This window comes from Coturnix japonica, chromosome 13 (assembly GCF_001577835.2).
Source record: "Coturnix japonica isolate 7356 chromosome 13, Coturnix japonica 2.1, whole genome shotgun sequence".
NCBI lineage: Eukaryota > Metazoa > Chordata > Aves > Galliformes > Phasianidae > Coturnix > Coturnix japonica.
Genome location: NC_029528.1, coordinates 7635622 through 7654885, shown reverse-complemented (window position 1 = coordinate 7654885; position 19264 = coordinate 7635622). Strand labels below are relative to the sequence as shown.

Here is a 19264-nt window from a genome sequence, read left to right as displayed (position 1 = left end):
GCTTCCGTTTAGGCCAGACAATGGCAGTCAGTTTACTGTTATTTTTAAAAGTGTTTATGTTCAGTGAGAGATACTTTAGGAATTGTCTGAGGAAGTACTGATGACATCTTAATGGACCTTAGCTTATGTCACTATAAACAAAACTAGTGTGGACTAAAATGTACGAGGCAGACAGCACTGTAAGGTGGTGCCACAGAAGTCTGAATTTTGAAATGCCATTTTAATCTATATTTTTGTATGGTTTTGGTTTGTTGGTTTTTGTTTGTTTGTTTTTAATACAATAGTAAAATATTACAACTGTTTTGGAATTGAATTTCCCAAATAACCAGAAATGTGCAGATTATTTCCTCTTAGTTCTTCAACCGAGTCAAAATTACAAATCTATTGATTTCCTTTCATGATATGGCAAATCTCATAATATATTAACACTTCTGTGATGTAAAAAAAACTAATATCTAATATGTATTTATTTAGTTATCGCTTACTGATAACACAATACTAAGAGTCAAATATTATTTCCTGTAGCAGTTAAGGCAAGTATATGAATCAGAGCCAAATTATAAGCTGCTTCTGCTGATGAAACTTCTACTGTTCTTTTGACTTTGCTTCTTTGCATGACACTTGGCTCTTTCTTCTGTAGAATATCACCAGCAGTCATATATAAGTTCATCCAGGTGTGCATCTAGAGAGTAAGGTTTGAATCGAGTGGAGGTCACAGAGAACTGTAATTTGTAACAGGACTACCATGTGTTCTTAGATGGGCTCAGAAAGCAGTAATTAGGTGATTTTGTAGTTCACATCAGTTATAGCATCATGTTTGCCTTCACTGAGCCAGGAATTTAAATGTAGCTCATGCTTGTGCAAGCTCTTTAACTTCTACCTCTCAGCAATAAAACTGTGTGGTTATTGCACTCTTTTTACCATGCTAATTTCATTCCTTATCATAAATGAGATACAGAGAAGTGAAGGTGATACAAGACTTAAGGTGTTTCATGCTGTGCCTTTGTTTTAGCCCTTATGTTACATCATTGTTTTCCCTTTGACTGAACAGTCACAGCCTATAAAATGGTCACTGGGAAGGGAGGAGGTGCCTGAGGAGTATTGTGCTTCAGTAACGACCATGGCTTAAAAGGATGATCCAAAGCTATTATTGAAACATTGGAGCAAGAATTGGGAAAAACATGGTATGTTTTATTAAATCAACAGGTATAACTGGGTGGGGAAAAAAAAAAAAAAAGAAAAAAAAAAAGATGTTTTTGACAGTCTTTTTGTCAGGTCAGAAGCAGAAGAAATGAAAACAACAAAAAAAGCAATATTGTTCTATGTTCATGCCATACAAATAGAAAATGGGCAAAGAAAAAATCTTTGCTAGATGGAAGTGCAGAAGGTTATTGGAAAAGGAAAGTAGACATTAGCTATTTTGCATAGCCAGAGGCTTTCATTTAGCTCCTGAGGATGTGCAGGGGATGAACATTTTGGTCCAGCAGTCCCTCTAATAGGTGCCAGCTAATTTAGTTACTTTTGTAGTCCTTTGCCACAGTATTTCCATGTAGTTTGTTGTCACGAAGTTCAGTGTTGAATGATCCAACAGAAAGAATACATCATGTAACCAATATAACCAGTGAACATCGGGTATGTTATTTAGTCACTGTTTTATTTCCATGCAAGTTTTAAGGGAGGAATATAGAGTAGAAGTTTGCTTGAAGGCTGCTGAAATCCTAGACCTAAACCAAAGTGAGGAATGATGCAGACTTAAAGCAGAACAGAGGAGGATCTAGGGGTGTTTTATGATTCAAGTTGAGTGGATTTTGTCAGATGCAATTGAAAGAAAATGCAAATTAGTTGCTGAAAAATGATTAGTTGTTTTCTTTGTAGTGGTGAATATATAAAAAGGGACTGGAAATTCATTATATATCTGTACAAAATGATATTATCTGTATGTTTCAATGTGTAGTTATTTGGTAACATTCAGTGGTGTGGTTCCTATTCACTTTTGGAGGAGCGTGTTTAGTTGCTGAGATTTGTTAAGATTGTTAATTGTTAAGATACAGTTTTTGTGTTCATGTCAGTCAAAGACCCAGCCTGCCTTATGGAAATGTTGCCAGTTTGCAGGAGAGTAACTAGTTTTCCTCCCAGGAGCTGTCAGGATTTCAGCGGTTCAGCATCCGAGCATTTTTTGTTCAAACACAAGGTCAGTTCTTGTAGAAAACAATTTATTTGGTATAGTGCATAAGCTTATGCTTAGTTTTAGCCTTGCAATGTTGTGTCTTTTTTGAAAAGGAAGAAAACATGCATGGAGGTTGATGGGTTTTTAAGCTTTTTGCTGGCCTTGGGTGTAAGCATTAAGGGCTGATTGCATTGTGAGTTTGGAGATAAACCTGTGAGTGTGAAGAAATACTTACAGAAGCATTCGTGTGTGCTTTTGTTTTAAGAAAAACCTTGTCATAAGTGTAACCTGGTACCTTATGAGATACATAGGAAGTGCTTATTAAAACTTCCGTGATGAGTGCTATTTACCAGTAAGGTTAAGAGAATATAAAATGAAAGAAAGGGTGTGGGGGGTTGTAAATGGGCAGAGAACCTTTATTTTTCACTGTTACTACTAATTTTAAGATGAGTGACCACTGGCATTATGTCTGTGTGCACATACAGAATGAGTGAGCTTCTTATAGGAACTGGGGACCTTAGATTGGATCCCTTACAGCAGCAGAACTGTAAGGAATACTCGATATAAATTATCCCACAGAATGCTTTTTTGCTGTGTCAGACTGAAGGCATATTGTTACACCCAGGGAGAGGTGTGTAAAAGCCCAGACTTTGGTATATGTAAAAATAAACAGTTTTGTGGGTTCTTTTTTCCATGGCAGAGAAATCACCCAGGCTTATGTGGCGGTGGTTACTCGAGAAGATTAGTGAGAATGTGATTTTAGTGGATCTGTACTAATGTGAATATATTGCCAACTGCCAGTGAGACACAGACAATCATAAATGCAGAAGTGTGGGGTTTGGGGCAGTTCTTAAGCTTCAGCTTTACAGATATGAAATGTGGACTCTGCCTGCCCAAAGTTCAATGGGAGGATTTGTGGTGTGGTATTCACACTCTTAGGAAAACATTAATTCTTTTAAAACTTACAGTGCGGTAACAATGTTTGAAGTACTCAGTGCTGAAATTGGTTGTTGATTCCTTGATGATCATTTGTGAGTTCAACTTCATAACCTTTCTGGAAGCTGGAAATCCTTAGATTTATCCGTAGATGATAGTGAGTTGTGTAGAGCTGTTAATTATTTTTTTTTAAATCCAATTAAGTACTTTGGGATGTTGCTCTTGGCTAAGCTAAGAGAGGTGTGCTATGTGATTGAGTTCTGAATCCAGATTTCCAGAATCTTATGCCACTGACATAGCCCTTCCTTTTTGTTAATGGATTTGAGATGCCAGGATCCACAGGGAGGCTCAAATAGAATGCTTCAGCAAAGGGAAAATATATTTTGGTTTTTGAGTTTGTTTAGTTTGCTGTTGCCCCCTTAACCTTACATCTCCACGTTATAACCCAGTCTGACTGAACTTGCATTGGTTCAGTAGACAAGGATTATGCCTTTTGGCCAGATGATCAGTTACCGGCCTGTTTACCTGTACCTTAAAGAGATTCAGGCAAAGCTACATGTATGAAATTCTCCAATCTTGCATGAAAATGAACTCTACTTGTCTGAGGACTTGGTGTGTGCATCTGTTGTGGCAGCTCATAATTAAATTTTAAATTCTACATTTAGATCATAGCTTGTAATCTCTTTATTAAAATTCTAAACCTGATTGCATTTTTACTGATTTCTCTTAAATGCTGGTTCCAGGTCACATTTTTTTTCTCCTCACAATACTTAGTGCAACTTTACTTAGAAATAACAAGATAAATAGAAGAAAATGTCTATAATACCTCTTTTCTGAAACAGATTTATCAATGCTAATATGTTTTGTTGCTATGAAAACTCACTTATCAACATTAAACATTTTGTTAGTAGTTATAAGTAGAATTCCATCTGCCAGTGAAACTAGATTGTAAATTGATTGTAGATATTAACGGCTTGTGGTTCTTTGGGGGCGGGGTTGCAGAGGGGAGTTGTCTGTCCTAATGGATATATGAACTTAATTGCACATTACACGCAGCTCTATAAGGTGGTTAAGCAGAATCTCAGGTATACGGCTCACAAATGTGCCAGTGAGGCAAACGCGGGCACACATTGTGATTATCTCAGTTTTCAAACCTGGAAGAGACAAGAATGTGTTACTAAATGAGAGAGGCAGTATGTCATGCTCACTGAGATAAAAACAGAAGCTGCCAGACACTTTGGCTTTATTCTGTGAATTCTTTGCTTCAAAACTCTCCTATCTTCATGCTTATTTTCCCTCACATTCTCTTTCTTTCTCTTTCTCTTGTTGCTGCCTCGATCTCTCTCTTATTGTTCTCTCCCTCTTTTCCTGTCTTTGATGCACATACGTTGTCACATTTCATTGACTCTCCCCTCTTCTCTGTTCTTACACTTACGCCTAGTGGTGCTTTAGCCAGAGCTTGCAGCCTCTCAGGCGAGTTTTAGTCATGTGTGAAGCTCAGTTTGATCGAGCACTCCTTTTCTGCCTTTTCACTCTTGCAAAAGATTAAAAGGTGGCGTCACATCGCTCCCCTGCTTTCCCGCAGGAGGGACTTAAAAGGGACAACAAAAACTAATCACTTTCTGTACGCATTTTCTTGCAAAAAAAGGGACTTAGCTGTGCAATTTGAGGCTGGTGGCGAGGATTGGGAAGGCTAGAGGATGCTTCATACTGCTAACAAGGGAAGGAAGCCTTCAACTGAGGCAGGTAAGAAGTGCCTGAATCCGGTGTTTTATGGAGCGGCTTGGTCGGAGCGGTAGATTTTCAGCATTTTGTAACTGGGGAAAGCAACTGCAGCAAGAGGCAGCGTCGGGGTTGTATCAGATTCCTTTTGTTTAAGATTTAAAGTATGTGCTGCAAATTGAATTAGAAATGGCTTTGTAAGGAAGCTGTATTCACACTGAATGATTTTTTTCCGTGTTTCTCTGTGTAGCAAAATAAAACAGAACCAGCATTTGTGAAAGCTGGACTTTGCTTAAGGTTAAATTCAGTGCTCGAGTCGGTATGAGGAAAGCTTCTGAGTCTTACAGCCTTCTAGGAGCCTGCCGTTCTGTGATTTGATTGCAACAGCTGAACTAAAAATTAATTGCACTTATTTACTATTATTTGCTGAGGTAAAACCTAGCATTGAGTTTAGGTCCTGGTGAATGAGATTTGTTTGCCTGGTATTTCTTCAGACGAATAGCTGTAACCTTTTAGACATACTGTAAAATCTATTTTGTGTTTATGTTTTTTAAATTGAGATTAAGTACCATCCTGAATGAAATACGTGACTAAAAGTCATAAACTGCATCTGTGTTTAGTAAAGCAATCACCAAATTAGAATAATGGATTTCTGTCAGTTGTCAGACGGAGTTAACTCTGAAAGTGCTGTCCACAAGTGCACTTGGATTACAATGAAGGGCTTTCTGTTTAACAGTTATTGAGAGGAGCTAATTTATCAGGCAAAGCCTCTGAACTTGGGTCTTGTGGTAATATAAAATGATATAGCTTAAGAGTGTTTGTGGTTTTGGGAAGCATGCGCTTTTATTCTCTGTAAAAAATACATTCAGGCTGTGGTAGGATTTCCAAAAGCAACAGAACATTGCAATTTTAAAGATGTTACATGATGATAAGTGCTTTTTATTCACATGTTAAATCCTTAGCTACCAGAACTTCTGTTTTGGGTCTCCACTGGGTTCTGGTGTTGTGTTTTTTCTCCCTGTATTTATATTTTACAGTTGTGTGGGGAAACTAAGGCTGAATAGAGGGAAGACTGAGTAGAGTGCTCTGAATTTCATTGTCATAGTGGGGAGTGTGTGAGCATTCGAGGATAGCTGGACCTTTATTAGGAATTTAGAGCAAGGCAAACATTATTGCGGTGATCAGGGTAACTTGTAAAAGTGCAGTACTAATTAACTGACTCTGAAAGCGAAGCCACACAGAGCTAACTTGGAATTATAAGCTGTCATAGAGTAAACATTGTTTAATAGTTAGATTTTAATGTTATAGACCTGCAAATGAGCACACTGCAGATGGAAATTAATACATGTAGTTGGGAACTTTTGTCTTTGTGCAAGTTTAGCCTAATGACTGAATCCCTACGTTGAGATACATGAATGCACAATGCCATGTACCTTATAAAAATCAGTGCCACTGCTTTCTGTGTACGTTCACAGTAGCTGGTTTTACAAGATAGGCAGTGACAAGCCACCACATAGCTGAATGGGATCAAGCCCCTGGGGAAGCCTAGTCTCCCATCAGCATACAGGGACTTTATGCTGCTACTTTTACCTTCAATGTCAATTACTCATGTATATTCATCCTTATAAAAAGGCTCAGATTATTATTATTATCTTTCTTTTTTTTTTTTTTGAAACACTTATAGTCAGACCAAAAATAAATAAATAAATAAATTTATAGTGATGTTTTAATTTTGTAACTCTAGTTTTGCTGAGTTATCTGACATTGCCATTACACTTCTTTTTCCTCGTTACAAATTGGTTCTGTCTGTCCTTCCCAGCTCCTTTCGTGCTTCAGGTCTATTGAACCGTGTGTTGGACCAAAATGAAATTCAGTAACTTGTCCAACAAAAAATGGAAGCCCTGGATAAATGTGCTATTTTAAGTGTTTTCTTGTGACTCTACTGAAGTCAATCTGTGTGTAAACGGTAGATGACTTTCAACATGAATTTGTCATTAAAAGAAAAAAAAATGCTGCCTTATGAAATGGCAGACAAGTAGGAGGCTGAAAGCAAGCTAGCTTGTTCTGTTTGAGTCCAGAATACAGGATCTGAATTGCAGATCATTTATCTCTCACTTTGGCATTTGCTTACTCTGCTCAACTAGATTTTAAATGAGTGATTAATATAAATAGCAGCACTTTACTGATGTTCCAGTAGATGTTGCTGGAGAGCAAAGTAAAGATTATTTGATAGAGAAAAAGAAATGCACTGAGATTACAAAAGCCTAAGAAAAATCTCAAGGTAAATGTTTATGCAGGCTGTTGATAGTTTAATAATATGAGACCAGTAAATTTTTGCACCATCATCTTCCGTTCTGTTCATTCTGAAGAAGTACACGTCCTGCAATGTTATGAGACTCATCACAGCTGTCTGCCCCTCTCCTGTTTTGTTTTCGTTTTTTTTAAGGTTTAGAGTTGTTACTCACTGCTTTTAAAATTTTATCCCTGGTGTTGCCACTGTTTCATATGCGTAATTTCTCAGTCCTAAAAGTGTTATTTCTTTCTACATTTACAAATAACATATATTAAATTAGAAATTGAGTGATGAAAGTATGCGATCACAAAGTCAGTGGAATTCCAGTGCATTGAGGTTGCTTTCTTTTCAACAGTAAGAGCTTACCACACATAATGCAGTATTTAAAAGAAAACAGTGAATTTGTGTATTCCCTATTCCCCTTTTTTAACTAAGAACAATATAGTTTACATCTCTTTTGCTGTGTGATTAAATCTTGAGAGAAATTCTCTGATGGGACTGGTATTAATAAACGGAAGTGGACTGACTAATGGCAAATGCAAGGACAAGAAAGCTGTGATGCCCTATGCTGAAAGGACCGTGTTGTTAAATAATCAGATTAAATGATAAAATACTCCCAGAGGAGTAAAGAAGTGTAGAGTACGGGTGCTAACTGATGCAATTTCAGGCAACTACTGACATCTGTCTGTGGGAATATTTACTTGTGGAGATGATCATCAATCCTAACTGATCTGAAATTCAAAAAGGTGATGTGTGTTACATTGTTTTTGTTTTCGTTTGGTTTTGTTAACAGTGCTGACTTTTCAAGTAAAGTAGTGTGAACCTTCAAAACTTGGGGTAGTCATAACTAAAGGGTGATCTCTGCACACAGCTGTCCTGTGCATCGATTTGTGCCTTGGTTAAACAAGGAAAAACACAAATTAGTTGCAGACCGTGTTGAGATAAGTATGGTTAACCTAATAGTGATACACTGGAGTTTAAAATGTGTGGGATCATAGTTTAATTTATTTCATTTACTGTGTAAGACAATTGCAGCTTCTGCTTGTAAATGGGGGAAAAAAAACAGATAAAAATATGTGACTGATCTCAACAGTCATTTTCCCTGTCATGTATGTTGTGCATAATTTATTATAGCTTGGGTCTAATGTTTTATTTGTAATTTTCTTTTGTTTGATTTTCTCCTGGTGGCTCATGCCAAATTTTCTCAAATCTGACAAGCTTTAAGTTGATGAGGTTGTTTTTTGTTTGTTTGTTTTTCCATTTATTAACATTCTGTTTAATTTGTCATTGTTGCTGAGTTAGGGCATGCACACAGCTATGTACGTACTAAGGTGACTGCTTAATCTTTAGAGAATTGTCAGCATATAATATATGTTGAAGAAATGAAATCTTGGGTTTCCTAAGTATGATTTTGGAAGCAGTTGCACAACACATTTATGGAACTGCAATGTGTGCATTTATATATTTATTTATTTATTTATTTATTTTTGCTTAGACTTAGAAGTTCATGGATCTTTAGAGTCAGTTAGTAACTGACATTGAGATATCGAGTATTACGCATCTCAGCTGGTCACAGGCATGTGTTCATCAACACTTCTACATATGCTTATTTTACAGTTCTGTGTCATTCAGAAAAACAAGCCGGACTGTTAACAGTGAGTGAGTGCTACCAGAAGTATGTTTTTACCTTCCCTACTTTGGTTTACTTTCAGACTTGTCAGTTCAGTGAAATTGTACGTAATTCAGCTTAAAAGATCGTAACGTGTCATCAGTTTCCAAAGAGAATTCCCTGTTGAAAACATTGGCAAATTCAGTTTAAAGGCTTATGACACAATATAGCCCTAAGGAATAAACTTTTATCTTGGTATTTCTCAGTTCTCAAAGTCATGAAGAGAAAATCAAGCCTACTCTTATAGTAGTATTCTGCTTACGTAGACACTATGATCAGCTCAGAATAGCTGAACAGGGTAAATAATTCAGGGTCCAGTTGAGTCTAGAGCCACAATTCTCAGTAGCAGCAGTATTGTCTTGGATGCACATGTGTGTATGTATAAACAAAGACACAAATCCGGATCTATGTATTTTAACTTAGGCCTGTTTCAAATTAAAAAATACATAGCCAGTCTCACGTCATTGGAATACAGGATAGATGGATGTCTTTCTGTTAGCAGTAAGTCACTGAAAAATAATGCTATTGCATACATAAGAAAAGGTACTACAGATTATGGAAATCAAATTAGTTATTTGGAAATTTCCTTCAAATGCATCTATATAATTTGTTCAGTCAATATGACAGGTTCATATTACTTGTAAAGGAAAAGAGAAAACTTTGTGTATTTTTCTCATTCTGCAGTAACTCTTGGGTAACATAAAGGAATAGACATAGCTCCTTTTTTAGCTGTATTTTGGGAAATCCATTTAGTTAACACAGTACTTATTGCGCATGTGATTTTTGAAAGGTGCAGAACTCAATTGCTATCTATAGCTTATATAGGTCCAAGAAAAGTCAACCTGTTGCTCTTAGCGGATTCCAAGCCTAATACTTTTTGTACATTTTGTATCTTGCTAGGATTTGCAATATGATTATGACACTGCAAAACGGTGCATTAAAATAACATATCTTTACCAAGACCTTTACCCCCTTCACCTTCTGCCCACAAAAGGAAAGTGTACCTTTTGTAATTTGTGTCTTGATTTTGTGTATATTGGTGGTAGTGCTTTGTCTTACACTTGACCACACAGTGTTACCAAGAGGTGTCCATGCTAACATCTTTATGGGGCAACAGTATTTTCTGCTCTCCTCATTTCTTTTTATTGTTGAATTAATGCATATTTTGAATAGATTTTATTTGACTAATTCAAGTCCTGCAACCCTTTCTCTTTCATCTAAATGTCAAAGCAAACATAGGCTTGTGTACAGTGTTTTTCTTTGGCAGCAAAATGGAACTGCTGCAAGATGTTATCATTTGGAATGTGTTGGATTGCTGACACTGAATTGTAAGATTTGTCTTCTCTCCACACATGCAGTTTTTAGGGTTTTTTTTCAGTACTGTTTTCCAAAAACTGGGAACTCACAGATTTGTGGTGCTCCATCTCCTGGCAGTTATTCATTCTTGAACGAAACCTGGACTGTCTCAATATTCATACTTGTAGATTAATTCTGTACATAATGGAGAACAAAGGCTGCAGTGTGTTGGGGTTTAAAAGGACACAGGAAAATGAAAAATTAAAAAATAATAAGAGATTCTTCATATGCAGAAAACAAAAGAAAAAATGTTTCTATGAGCAATTTGTGAATAGAATAAGAACTTTAATATCAAACATTACTTACAGATTCCATGAAAGATTATCTACTGTGGCATTGCTCTGGTGTGTGTACATGCACAAAAATAATCTATCCATACCATACATATATACATACAGTCTCTAGAGGTCAGTAGAATGTAAGGAATGGGCAGGTATTCAGCTTTCTAATACGAGACTTGGAGATGCAGCATATCAGTCAGTGCTACCTAGAAAAAAATGAATATGTTGATAATGAAATTTGGAAGTGAAGTAATTAATCAGAGTTAACAAAGAGCTGAATGAAAGAGAATCGTGTCTGTCTTGTTGCGGAAATGAGTGCAAATTATTTGTTTGAGGCAAATTCCTGATAAATGCTCATTTTCATTGTTAGAAACTTGACAGAAATCCAAACCATGATTATTGTATTATAGTTGATTATATTGTGTCGCCCTGCTACCTTTTCTGAGAGGATTTTTAGAATGACTGAAATAAGAATTAAAATGGTCTTTGGAGACAGCATATGTCAAATGCTAAGCAGACCAGGAATACAGTATAGACAACACATTCTCTTTTCATGCTTAGCCAGTTTACTCTTGGTCAGCCTTAACAACTTAATCATTTTAGCCTTGTTCACCTTCTTTGAAGTCTTCTGAAGGAACTGTTTGCATGTGGCTGAAGTTTTCATCTTTTTAAAACACGTTTTAATTGTTTGTTACAGAAAGCTGCAAGTATTGTTTACTGGTTAAGTATTTTGTGAGTTGACTTTATTCTGAGATACTCAGCAGAGCTGCAGCTTCTGTGTCTGAAGGAGGTGCTTCCAATTCTAGTTCATGCTGAAAAGGAAAAGTTTTGTGGTTCCGGTGGTTAGTCATAAATCTGACATCAAAATATAAAACAGCGATGATTCTCTGAGCTGAAGAATAGAGAGGCAAGAAAGGGTGTGGCAAATGAAATACACAGCTCTTCAAAGATTAGTCTGTATGCCTTTTGCTTTTCTCTACATAAAGGCAATTCATGTAGCTTTTCAAACCTTTCTTCTCTTCTATATTGCAAGATATTGTTGGTATCCAATCAGTGTCCCAGAATTAAGTCATTGGTTTCCTTTTTGCTTGGGTTCTTGTTTCAGTTAGTTTTGTTGGAAGCTATTAAAAATGTCTGCAATGTCTCTACATCCTCCAGGTGACATATTTCAAATCAGTTTATAAAACGTGATTTTTTAATGGTGACCTAAACATAGTTAATGCTTGCATGAAGCTTTTTGTTTTTCTTCTCCCACTGTTCTCTGAGTGCATTCAACTTTATTTAAGAATTGGATGTCACAATGCAAAGGAAATGTGGAAAAGGAGCTCATACTTCAGTGTATCTGGATACATGAGAGCAGGAACATTGATCAACCTTAAGTTTTCATTAGATGTGTACTTTCAAAATAAACCATGCAAGCTGTGCTTATGTTAATTTGTTATTTGTTCTGATAAACAGTGAAGTGTGCATGGCCTTTATTAAAGCATGGTGGGTGTGCACATAAATATGCAGAAAAGTTTGGAGGAAATCAGCTGTGTGAATATGTGAAATAATGATATCTGAGTATGGGAAAACAGCAACTCAGAAGACTGGATAACAGTGCCTGGATGAAAGCAGTCTAGGTGCACTGCCCTTGCACAGCTAAACAGAACTGATTCTCATCCTCTGTTGCCTGTCTAGAGACACACTGAGGTGGGATGCTGTTCTTGTGGTACAGAGAAGTGGTTTTACTCCATTGTAGAGAAAAATACCATCAGTTTAGCTTTAAACAATGGTGTTTCTATCTGTTCCTTCTTACTACTTTCAGGGACTGATTTTCTTTTGTAGGTGATCTGTAGAGTTCTCAGTCAAAGGCTTCACCTCTTTGAAGCACAGGGCAAGGTAACATTTTTAGAAAGCCAGGCTAAATTTGGTTTCCCTCAGATGCACTACTGAGACAGTCTTCCTAGGCAGTGAGTGTCTGGACAGCCACTGCCTTGGGGAACACCTGCTTGTTTTCAGTGTTAAAGAGAATAGTAAGGCCCCTCAGAATTTCATATGGTGGCCTTTTTTTTTTTTTTTTTTTTTTTTTTTTTTGCAGAGTTATTTAACATGCTAGAATTAATGCTGAAGAGCATTTTTGTCTATAACATTGAGGGAGACCAGTGGTACTTAGTACAAATGAAAGAGAAATATTACCACTGTAAATGAAAAAGTATTAATGTTGAAAAATGAGACAAAAACATTGTCAGAACATGTAATACCACATGGCTAAGAATCAGTTATTCTCTCAGTTTGAAGTGACTGTAGGCTTTGTGGATATGTTGTGTCTGAATATTTTATTTGGCTTATGTCTTCCTGTGTTTATTTGACTATAAACTCTCAGGCAAAAAATGATTATTGCTTACTGTCAGTATTCTGTGGTTTTAAGTACACCAGTTCTGGACCTTAGAAAATATTCAGGACATGAACTTTTAAAGAATATATAAAATATACTTTTAAGGGACAATTAAGGTAACAGTAGGCAGATTCCACCCTAGACTTCAAGGAATGTTTTTGAAGAGCAGTGTATGCCTTTGAATCTACTGTCTAGCAGACAAGCCATTTATAGGTAGTCATGGTATTCATACGTTGTCTGATTATTTAGGATTGTGAAGTTCATTTCATGGATCAATTGGTCTCTTCTAGTTCTGCATCCACACTTTCCTGTGACAAGGGGTGTGTGTTTTCAAAACGATGAAAGTGCTTGCTTTCCAAAACAAACACCACTGAACCTGAAGAGAAACACGTGCAAACTTGCATAGGCATGACATTTGGAAGTAAGAATTTCTGAAATGACAGTAATAACCAGTATCACTGCAAAATTACAAATTATTTCAATTTAAGTGGTTTCATTCTTCTACACACGTTTTAAAGTGTCACCGTAAGCTGCTGACTTCATCTTGAACACATTCTGCCGTCTTGACAGTTGTTGTGGATTTGTTAATACTAAATCAGTAATTGTTGGCTTTGAAGAGAGATCCAGCATCTTCAGCAAGAGCTTATTAAACTGTAAAATATGGATTGCCTTTACCCTAATGGCCCCTGAATCCTATTACCATCCCATTAGAGAGTGTGGGATTTTAGTAATTCTGTTGTTGTTTCCAGTGGGCAGAGAGTACAATGGGGAAGGGCAGGGGTTAATGCAATTCATCTCCTGTAACAGTGTAACAGCGAGTCCTTTATCATTCCTTGGGAGTCTTTTCCTTAATGTGGGACTGCAACTTCAGTCAGAACACCACCACACATCCCCAAAAATGTAAAACAAGGGGGAAAAAAAGCAACAACCATGAAATTGCCTTCATTACCAACACTTTATAAGCAGAATAGAAATGAATAAGTTGATAAATAAGCAAGTGTTAAGTAGGCTATAGTGTGGAAGAGGTGTTCAGTTGCTTTCAGTATGCCGGGAGGTATACTGAAATACTTCTTCAGTTTATATCATTACATTTTTAGTTATTTAATTGCACTGATCCTATACCTGGTTTCCAAAAATATAGAAGCACCTTATTCCTTTCCTCCAGTGTGAAAAGTTTTAACCAGGTGGTAAGGGAAAGAAATGCAACAGTGGTGGAAGTGGTGAAGAGGGAAACTTCTGTACATGGAATGATAGTTTCTTATTTTATTCTGTGTAAACTAACACTAGTGATAGTACTTCCAATTGGAGGAATGAATTCCTTAAAAGTTCATGGTTCAAAGAAATGCTAAGTATTAATACTCCGTAGAATGAGGAGAAAGGTCATGTATACAGATTCTGTCCACCTTCCAACAGGCTGAGGTCCGGTATGTTTGTGTGTGTGTGTGGTTTGTGGAGATTTTTTTTTTTTTTTTGAGAGAGAGAGAGAGAAATTCCAAATGCTAGAAGCAACTTGCTTCTGATTTGAGAACAGAATCTAAAAAAGGGAAAATTAGAAGCAGGTATGACTAGATAATTTGAGAGCGACTCATCAGCGTAACTTCTTATATAAACTGTGTCTAAAATACTGATGTGCATGCCATAACAACTTGGATTTATTCTGACTCATGAAGTGTTTCTAGCTAAAACTGTTATTTTTACATTACAACGAGAATTATTTTTAAGGCAGTTACTTTTTAAGAAATTGGAAAGTACTTGTAGGGACTCCAGTCTTGCTGATTTTTTGTGTGGGTGGGGTTTTTTCATGTTATTTTTTTTTTTTTTAAACATTTTTGTTTGCTTCTTCTACAGTGCTGCCTATAAACACAACAGCTGAGTACATTATAAACAGCTAATATCCTGCATGCAAATAGTAAGAGGGGCTAGAGAAGGATCTAGTAGGAAACAAGTGGATTATTTCTTTGAGCACTATGAATACTGATCGTGTTAGTAGTTGTAATGTCCTGCATGCAATTATTAATGGCTGTTTGGTAACCTCAGCAAGTAAAACAGAAGCATCTTTGCATTGGAGATTCAGAATACTGATTATTTTTTTCAGAATTCCCTCAGTTAAACTTGTGAGGCCTTGCAGTTGTTACAAGTGTGCTTGCTCACATGTAGAAAGATCAGTGTTGGGATGAAGCCTGAATTCATTTGCTGTAAAACTTGTACTTGGATAACCTGCTTTCTCAAAATGAAATTAGGGAACAGTGGCCTTGTTTCTTGACTGCACCAGGTTGGACAGGGCCCTAAGCAACCTGATCTAGTAAAGGTGTATGTTTGGTGGCCCTGCTAGGCAGGGTGGTTGGAACTACATGATCCTTGAGGTCCCTTCCAACCCGGGTCATTCTGTGATTCTGTGTGTGTGACTGTGGAATAGATTTTTTTTTATTTATTTTTTTTTCCCATATTTTACAAGAAGCAGTGAAATTTAAGTGCCTTACTGTGTGTTATACAAGTAGGTCAGTGTTATAGCTGGAACTAGATCAACTAATGTGTCAGCAAACCATTTCCCTGCTGAAACTACCTCTCCTTGTTTTACACTGGGTAGAGTCCATATGTCTCCGTAAGTCAAGTCTAGTTGCACTGTGTGATTAAATTTGTGGAGAAGGTATGACCCATGCATTGGGGAATTAACAGTGTCATTGAAACCTGCCTACATAAAGATGTAGTATCTGAATATCATGAGGACTTCTTGTTTCCAAACAGGGGAAACAAGAAGAAAGCAGAGGCTAACTGAAATCAGCTTACTTTGGAAAAGGGCCTAGTACTGAATTTTATAATGAAGCTGTTCTAATCAACAGGACACAGATGATAATGGCAGATTGATGTAGTATATATAACATGGATGTCACAAAAACAACCCAAACCATACTAAGGAAGTTAAGATGAAGGGCAATATTACAGGACATTTTGCTCACACTTCTGAGCAAAGAAGATGTGCATGATGACCTTCACAGGAGTAAGCAGGGTTTGGTTCCGTGCTGTGCGGATACAAAGGGTACTGCATGCTTGAGAAACTGAGTGAGATCAGAACTGTTTTCAGGGATGTAATGACTGGAAAGTCATGACTTATCTGACTGCTGTTGTATTCGAGGTTTTTAGCCTCACTTGGTTTGATTAATGCTATTTTGTTAATGTAACAGTGTGATTCAGTCACTGTGCTCTCTGGCTGATGATGTATCAGTATGATTTTGTTTGATTACTTTCTAAAACAAATCCAGATTTTACTTTGAAACCTCTATTTCAGACAGGATTGGGTTTTGCAGTGCTAGAATGTATTCTATACTGGAAAGTGCTTGCATGGATTTTATGTTTTTTTTTTTTTTTTTTTTTTTTTCCCCATCAAGTGTGAGGGTTGCTATTTTTTTTTTTTTTTTTCCTTACAATATGTTGTCTTAAATTTAAACTCACTTAAAAAATAAGCAGGAAAGAACAACAACAACAACAATCCCCACACAGCTTAAAAACAATATTATATGTTCTAAGTTTTCTGGAAAGCTGACCCTTTATGTTCACTATAAGCAATAATATGCAGTCAACATCAAACTGCATAAACATTTGACATGTGCTGCAGAGGTGGGGGTGGGTGTACAAGCAAGTAGAGTATTTGTGCCAAAGAGCTGCATTTTGCGTTGACAAACAACATCAGTCTCTTAACCCAAATGAAATTATGTGAGAGCTGAACCTAATAAAGCATGCGGCATTTTCATTTTAATCTGTAAAACAAAAATGCAGCGCTTAGGGGAAGCACTCAAGGGAGGTGGAAATTAAACACAGAGGTAAAGGATTTCATTGTCATGAAGAAAAGAACTTTCATGCAGGTTTAGGGGCCAATTGTTAAACCCTAGGCTAATAATTTAGCAGAAATATGCAATCTTGTTTTCATCATGTACTAAAACAAAGTGTAGTGTATCTGACTACTGGAGAATCATTGCTCCCACTTATAAATTATTACTTTGAATTGAAATTTTATCTTCTCTAGGCTTGGTAGCAATTTTGCTTTTGCTTGAATTCAGCCCAAAATGAAGACTGAAGTCTAAAAAGAAACGTAGCCTTTCAAAAATAAATTTTGACTGCTGGAAAGCACTTACTACAGTTAACATTAATTTTCTGCAAACTGCTTTTAATAAATAGTTCTTTACTTCAAATGAAAGGAAGATGCATTTCCAGGTATGGTTTCAGTTGTGTGGGTTTGAATGGGGAATCAAGAAATAAAATGCATGAATGTTATGCACAGGGGACCATGACCTGCAGCATCCATTTATATTCGAAGAGCTAGATTGTGCCCTTTTGTGTGTACTTGCTTGATTAATTTTGTCTGCAAAAGCTAAGCAAGGTGATCTGTCTGAAATAAGCAGTATGAGAATGATAGAGCCTTGTTACGGGAATGCAACTAACCTGAAAGGTTGAGCTTAATGTCTAAAAATAGCTAATACTTTCTTGCAATTTTCTGATAGTGGTATAAAACATGCGGGGGAAAGTCAAGAAGCTATCTGAGTCAGGATTAGCTTTGTTCTAACTGTAATCCAGGAGACTTTTCTGTTCTTTTCTATGAAAATGCCTGCTAAGCAAATGTCAGGAGGCCAAGCAGTTTGAAGTATGTCATCTTTCTCCTGCCTCCCACCCCCCATTTTTTCAAACAGCAGAAACTGCAATTTCAAATTGATCAGTTGAAGAGTTGTTCTATCCTGAGAAGTTTAGGCAGATTATTTTCTCATGTATGGTTATTTGAAATACCTACATTTTGAGTACGCCAAATAGTACATTCATCTGTAATTCCATTATTAAATAACAAGTAATTATTAGCTCCTGACACTTTGTGCACTGGTCACCAGCTTAGCATCCTTTCACAGTGATGTACAAATCCTAGTCCTGCTGATTTCAGGTTAGGTGAACAGCGTGATGTCAATCCCTAGAAATTTACAACATGGTATCACCTTATTCATTGTGGAAATCTTAGGATCATTGCCTTTGCCAGTCATATTTCTTCCAAGTGAAACTTGCAGTATTTCATGCTGAAGCATTCTCACTAACTCATGGGAGCAGTAAGCCTTTTCCATCTCAGCAGTGAGAATGCTGTTCCTCGTTTCCTTCTCACTGTGAAATGCAGTACCCCTTTTGCAAAGTAAGAATGCTTTCTGCAATGTTGGCATTGTATTTCAAACCTGTACTAAACAGCTGTTTTGGCTGTGTGACCGTGGTGTCTGTGTGTTAAAATAGATCTGAGCAGACACAGGTAATTCTGTCTGGCATGGGTAGAATTTTTTAATGTTTACTCCTTACTTGCCTTGCAATGAAAAGGCCAACCTTTTGTGGAGCAATAACAGAACATCTATCAGCATGAGAATGTATGTTTTTTGAAATACTACATTTGTGAATGAACTTCTGCACTGGTGTAAACTGGTAGCTCTGGCACTTGCCAGAGAGGCAAGAGACATACAGTGAAGCAACTTTCTAATTCAAATGGTGGACTTGAATTCCTTGGGTACTTATGACTCTGTGAAAACCAAGCATGCCTTGTGGCTTCTCTACATTTGATGCCAGTGCCCTGACCATCAGAGTGCAGGAGATGGAATAGTCGGCATTTTCCTTCCTCGTGCAGCTGTAATCATTCTCTCTGCTTCCCTAAAATGCATCTTGAATAGAGGAACTGCTACAACAAAAGCAGCTCAGTAAGATAGTGTTATAGTATGTTCTGTTTCATTCCTTAAGAGAAATGTAAACATAAGTTTCTATTAACCATTTCCAAAAATATTCTTTGTCTACATAGAGCAATACATACAAATCAGAAACCAGATTTATGAAATGACTGTGGAAAGAGTTGGTGTTTTCCATTCACAACAGATTCTGCTTATTCTGAGTAATTATCCCACTTAACACGAAATGGAGTTAATTCTCTCTTTTGGGGTTTGCAGTGTAACATTTTGCTCTTCATTGGAATTTAGAATCTTATAACTTGTACAAATTTTGCCTTTTCTTGTGTTACCAGTATTTGTATGAGGCATAGTATATTTTTCCCTCTGTCACATATGCTGACCATAAAAGAACTTAATGTACTAGTGGATGGTTTAATAACATAGATAGGTTGTTCCAGAAAATAATGCCTCCTGCTTATTTCCATGGAAACTACAACAGATACAGAGAACACAATAACAGTGTTTTATAGAGCAAATTCTCAGCTACAAAACATTCTTTCAACATAGTCACCAATATAAGCTATGCATTTTTGCCAGCAATAAATAAGAGCCTGCATGCTGCACTCGTAAGCATCTGTGCCAGTGGTGGTGATCCACCACTGGTGTCTCCAGTGGTGAAATACACCACCCGTTGCCTCACTGTGCCCACATCCCCTGCTTGGTCTCCATAAGCATTCAGCAAGTGTTTATGAATGTCATGGAGGCCATTGTTTCCATATGGAGTAACT

The 19264-nt window shown here is 36.9% G+C and overlaps 1 protein-coding gene across 16 annotated transcripts in view; it reads left to right on the top strand.

Moving 5' to 3' along the window:
- Positions 1-19264, top strand: part of TENM2 (teneurin transmembrane protein 2) — a 1269291-nt gene that overhangs the window by 964170 nt on the left and 285857 nt on the right. For 2 of the 16 annotated variants that reach the window (XM_015875939.2, XM_015875937.2), the window contains exon 1: positions 4371-4849. The exons of the other annotated variants lie outside the window; for them this stretch is intronic. In XM_015875939.2, coding sequence (XP_015731425.1) covers positions 4804-4849 — 46 coding nt within the window. In that variant the 5' untranslated portion in view covers positions 4371-4803. Of the gene's footprint in view, positions 1-4370; positions 4850-19264 lie in introns of those variants that run through there. 16 annotated transcript variants of the gene reach the window in all.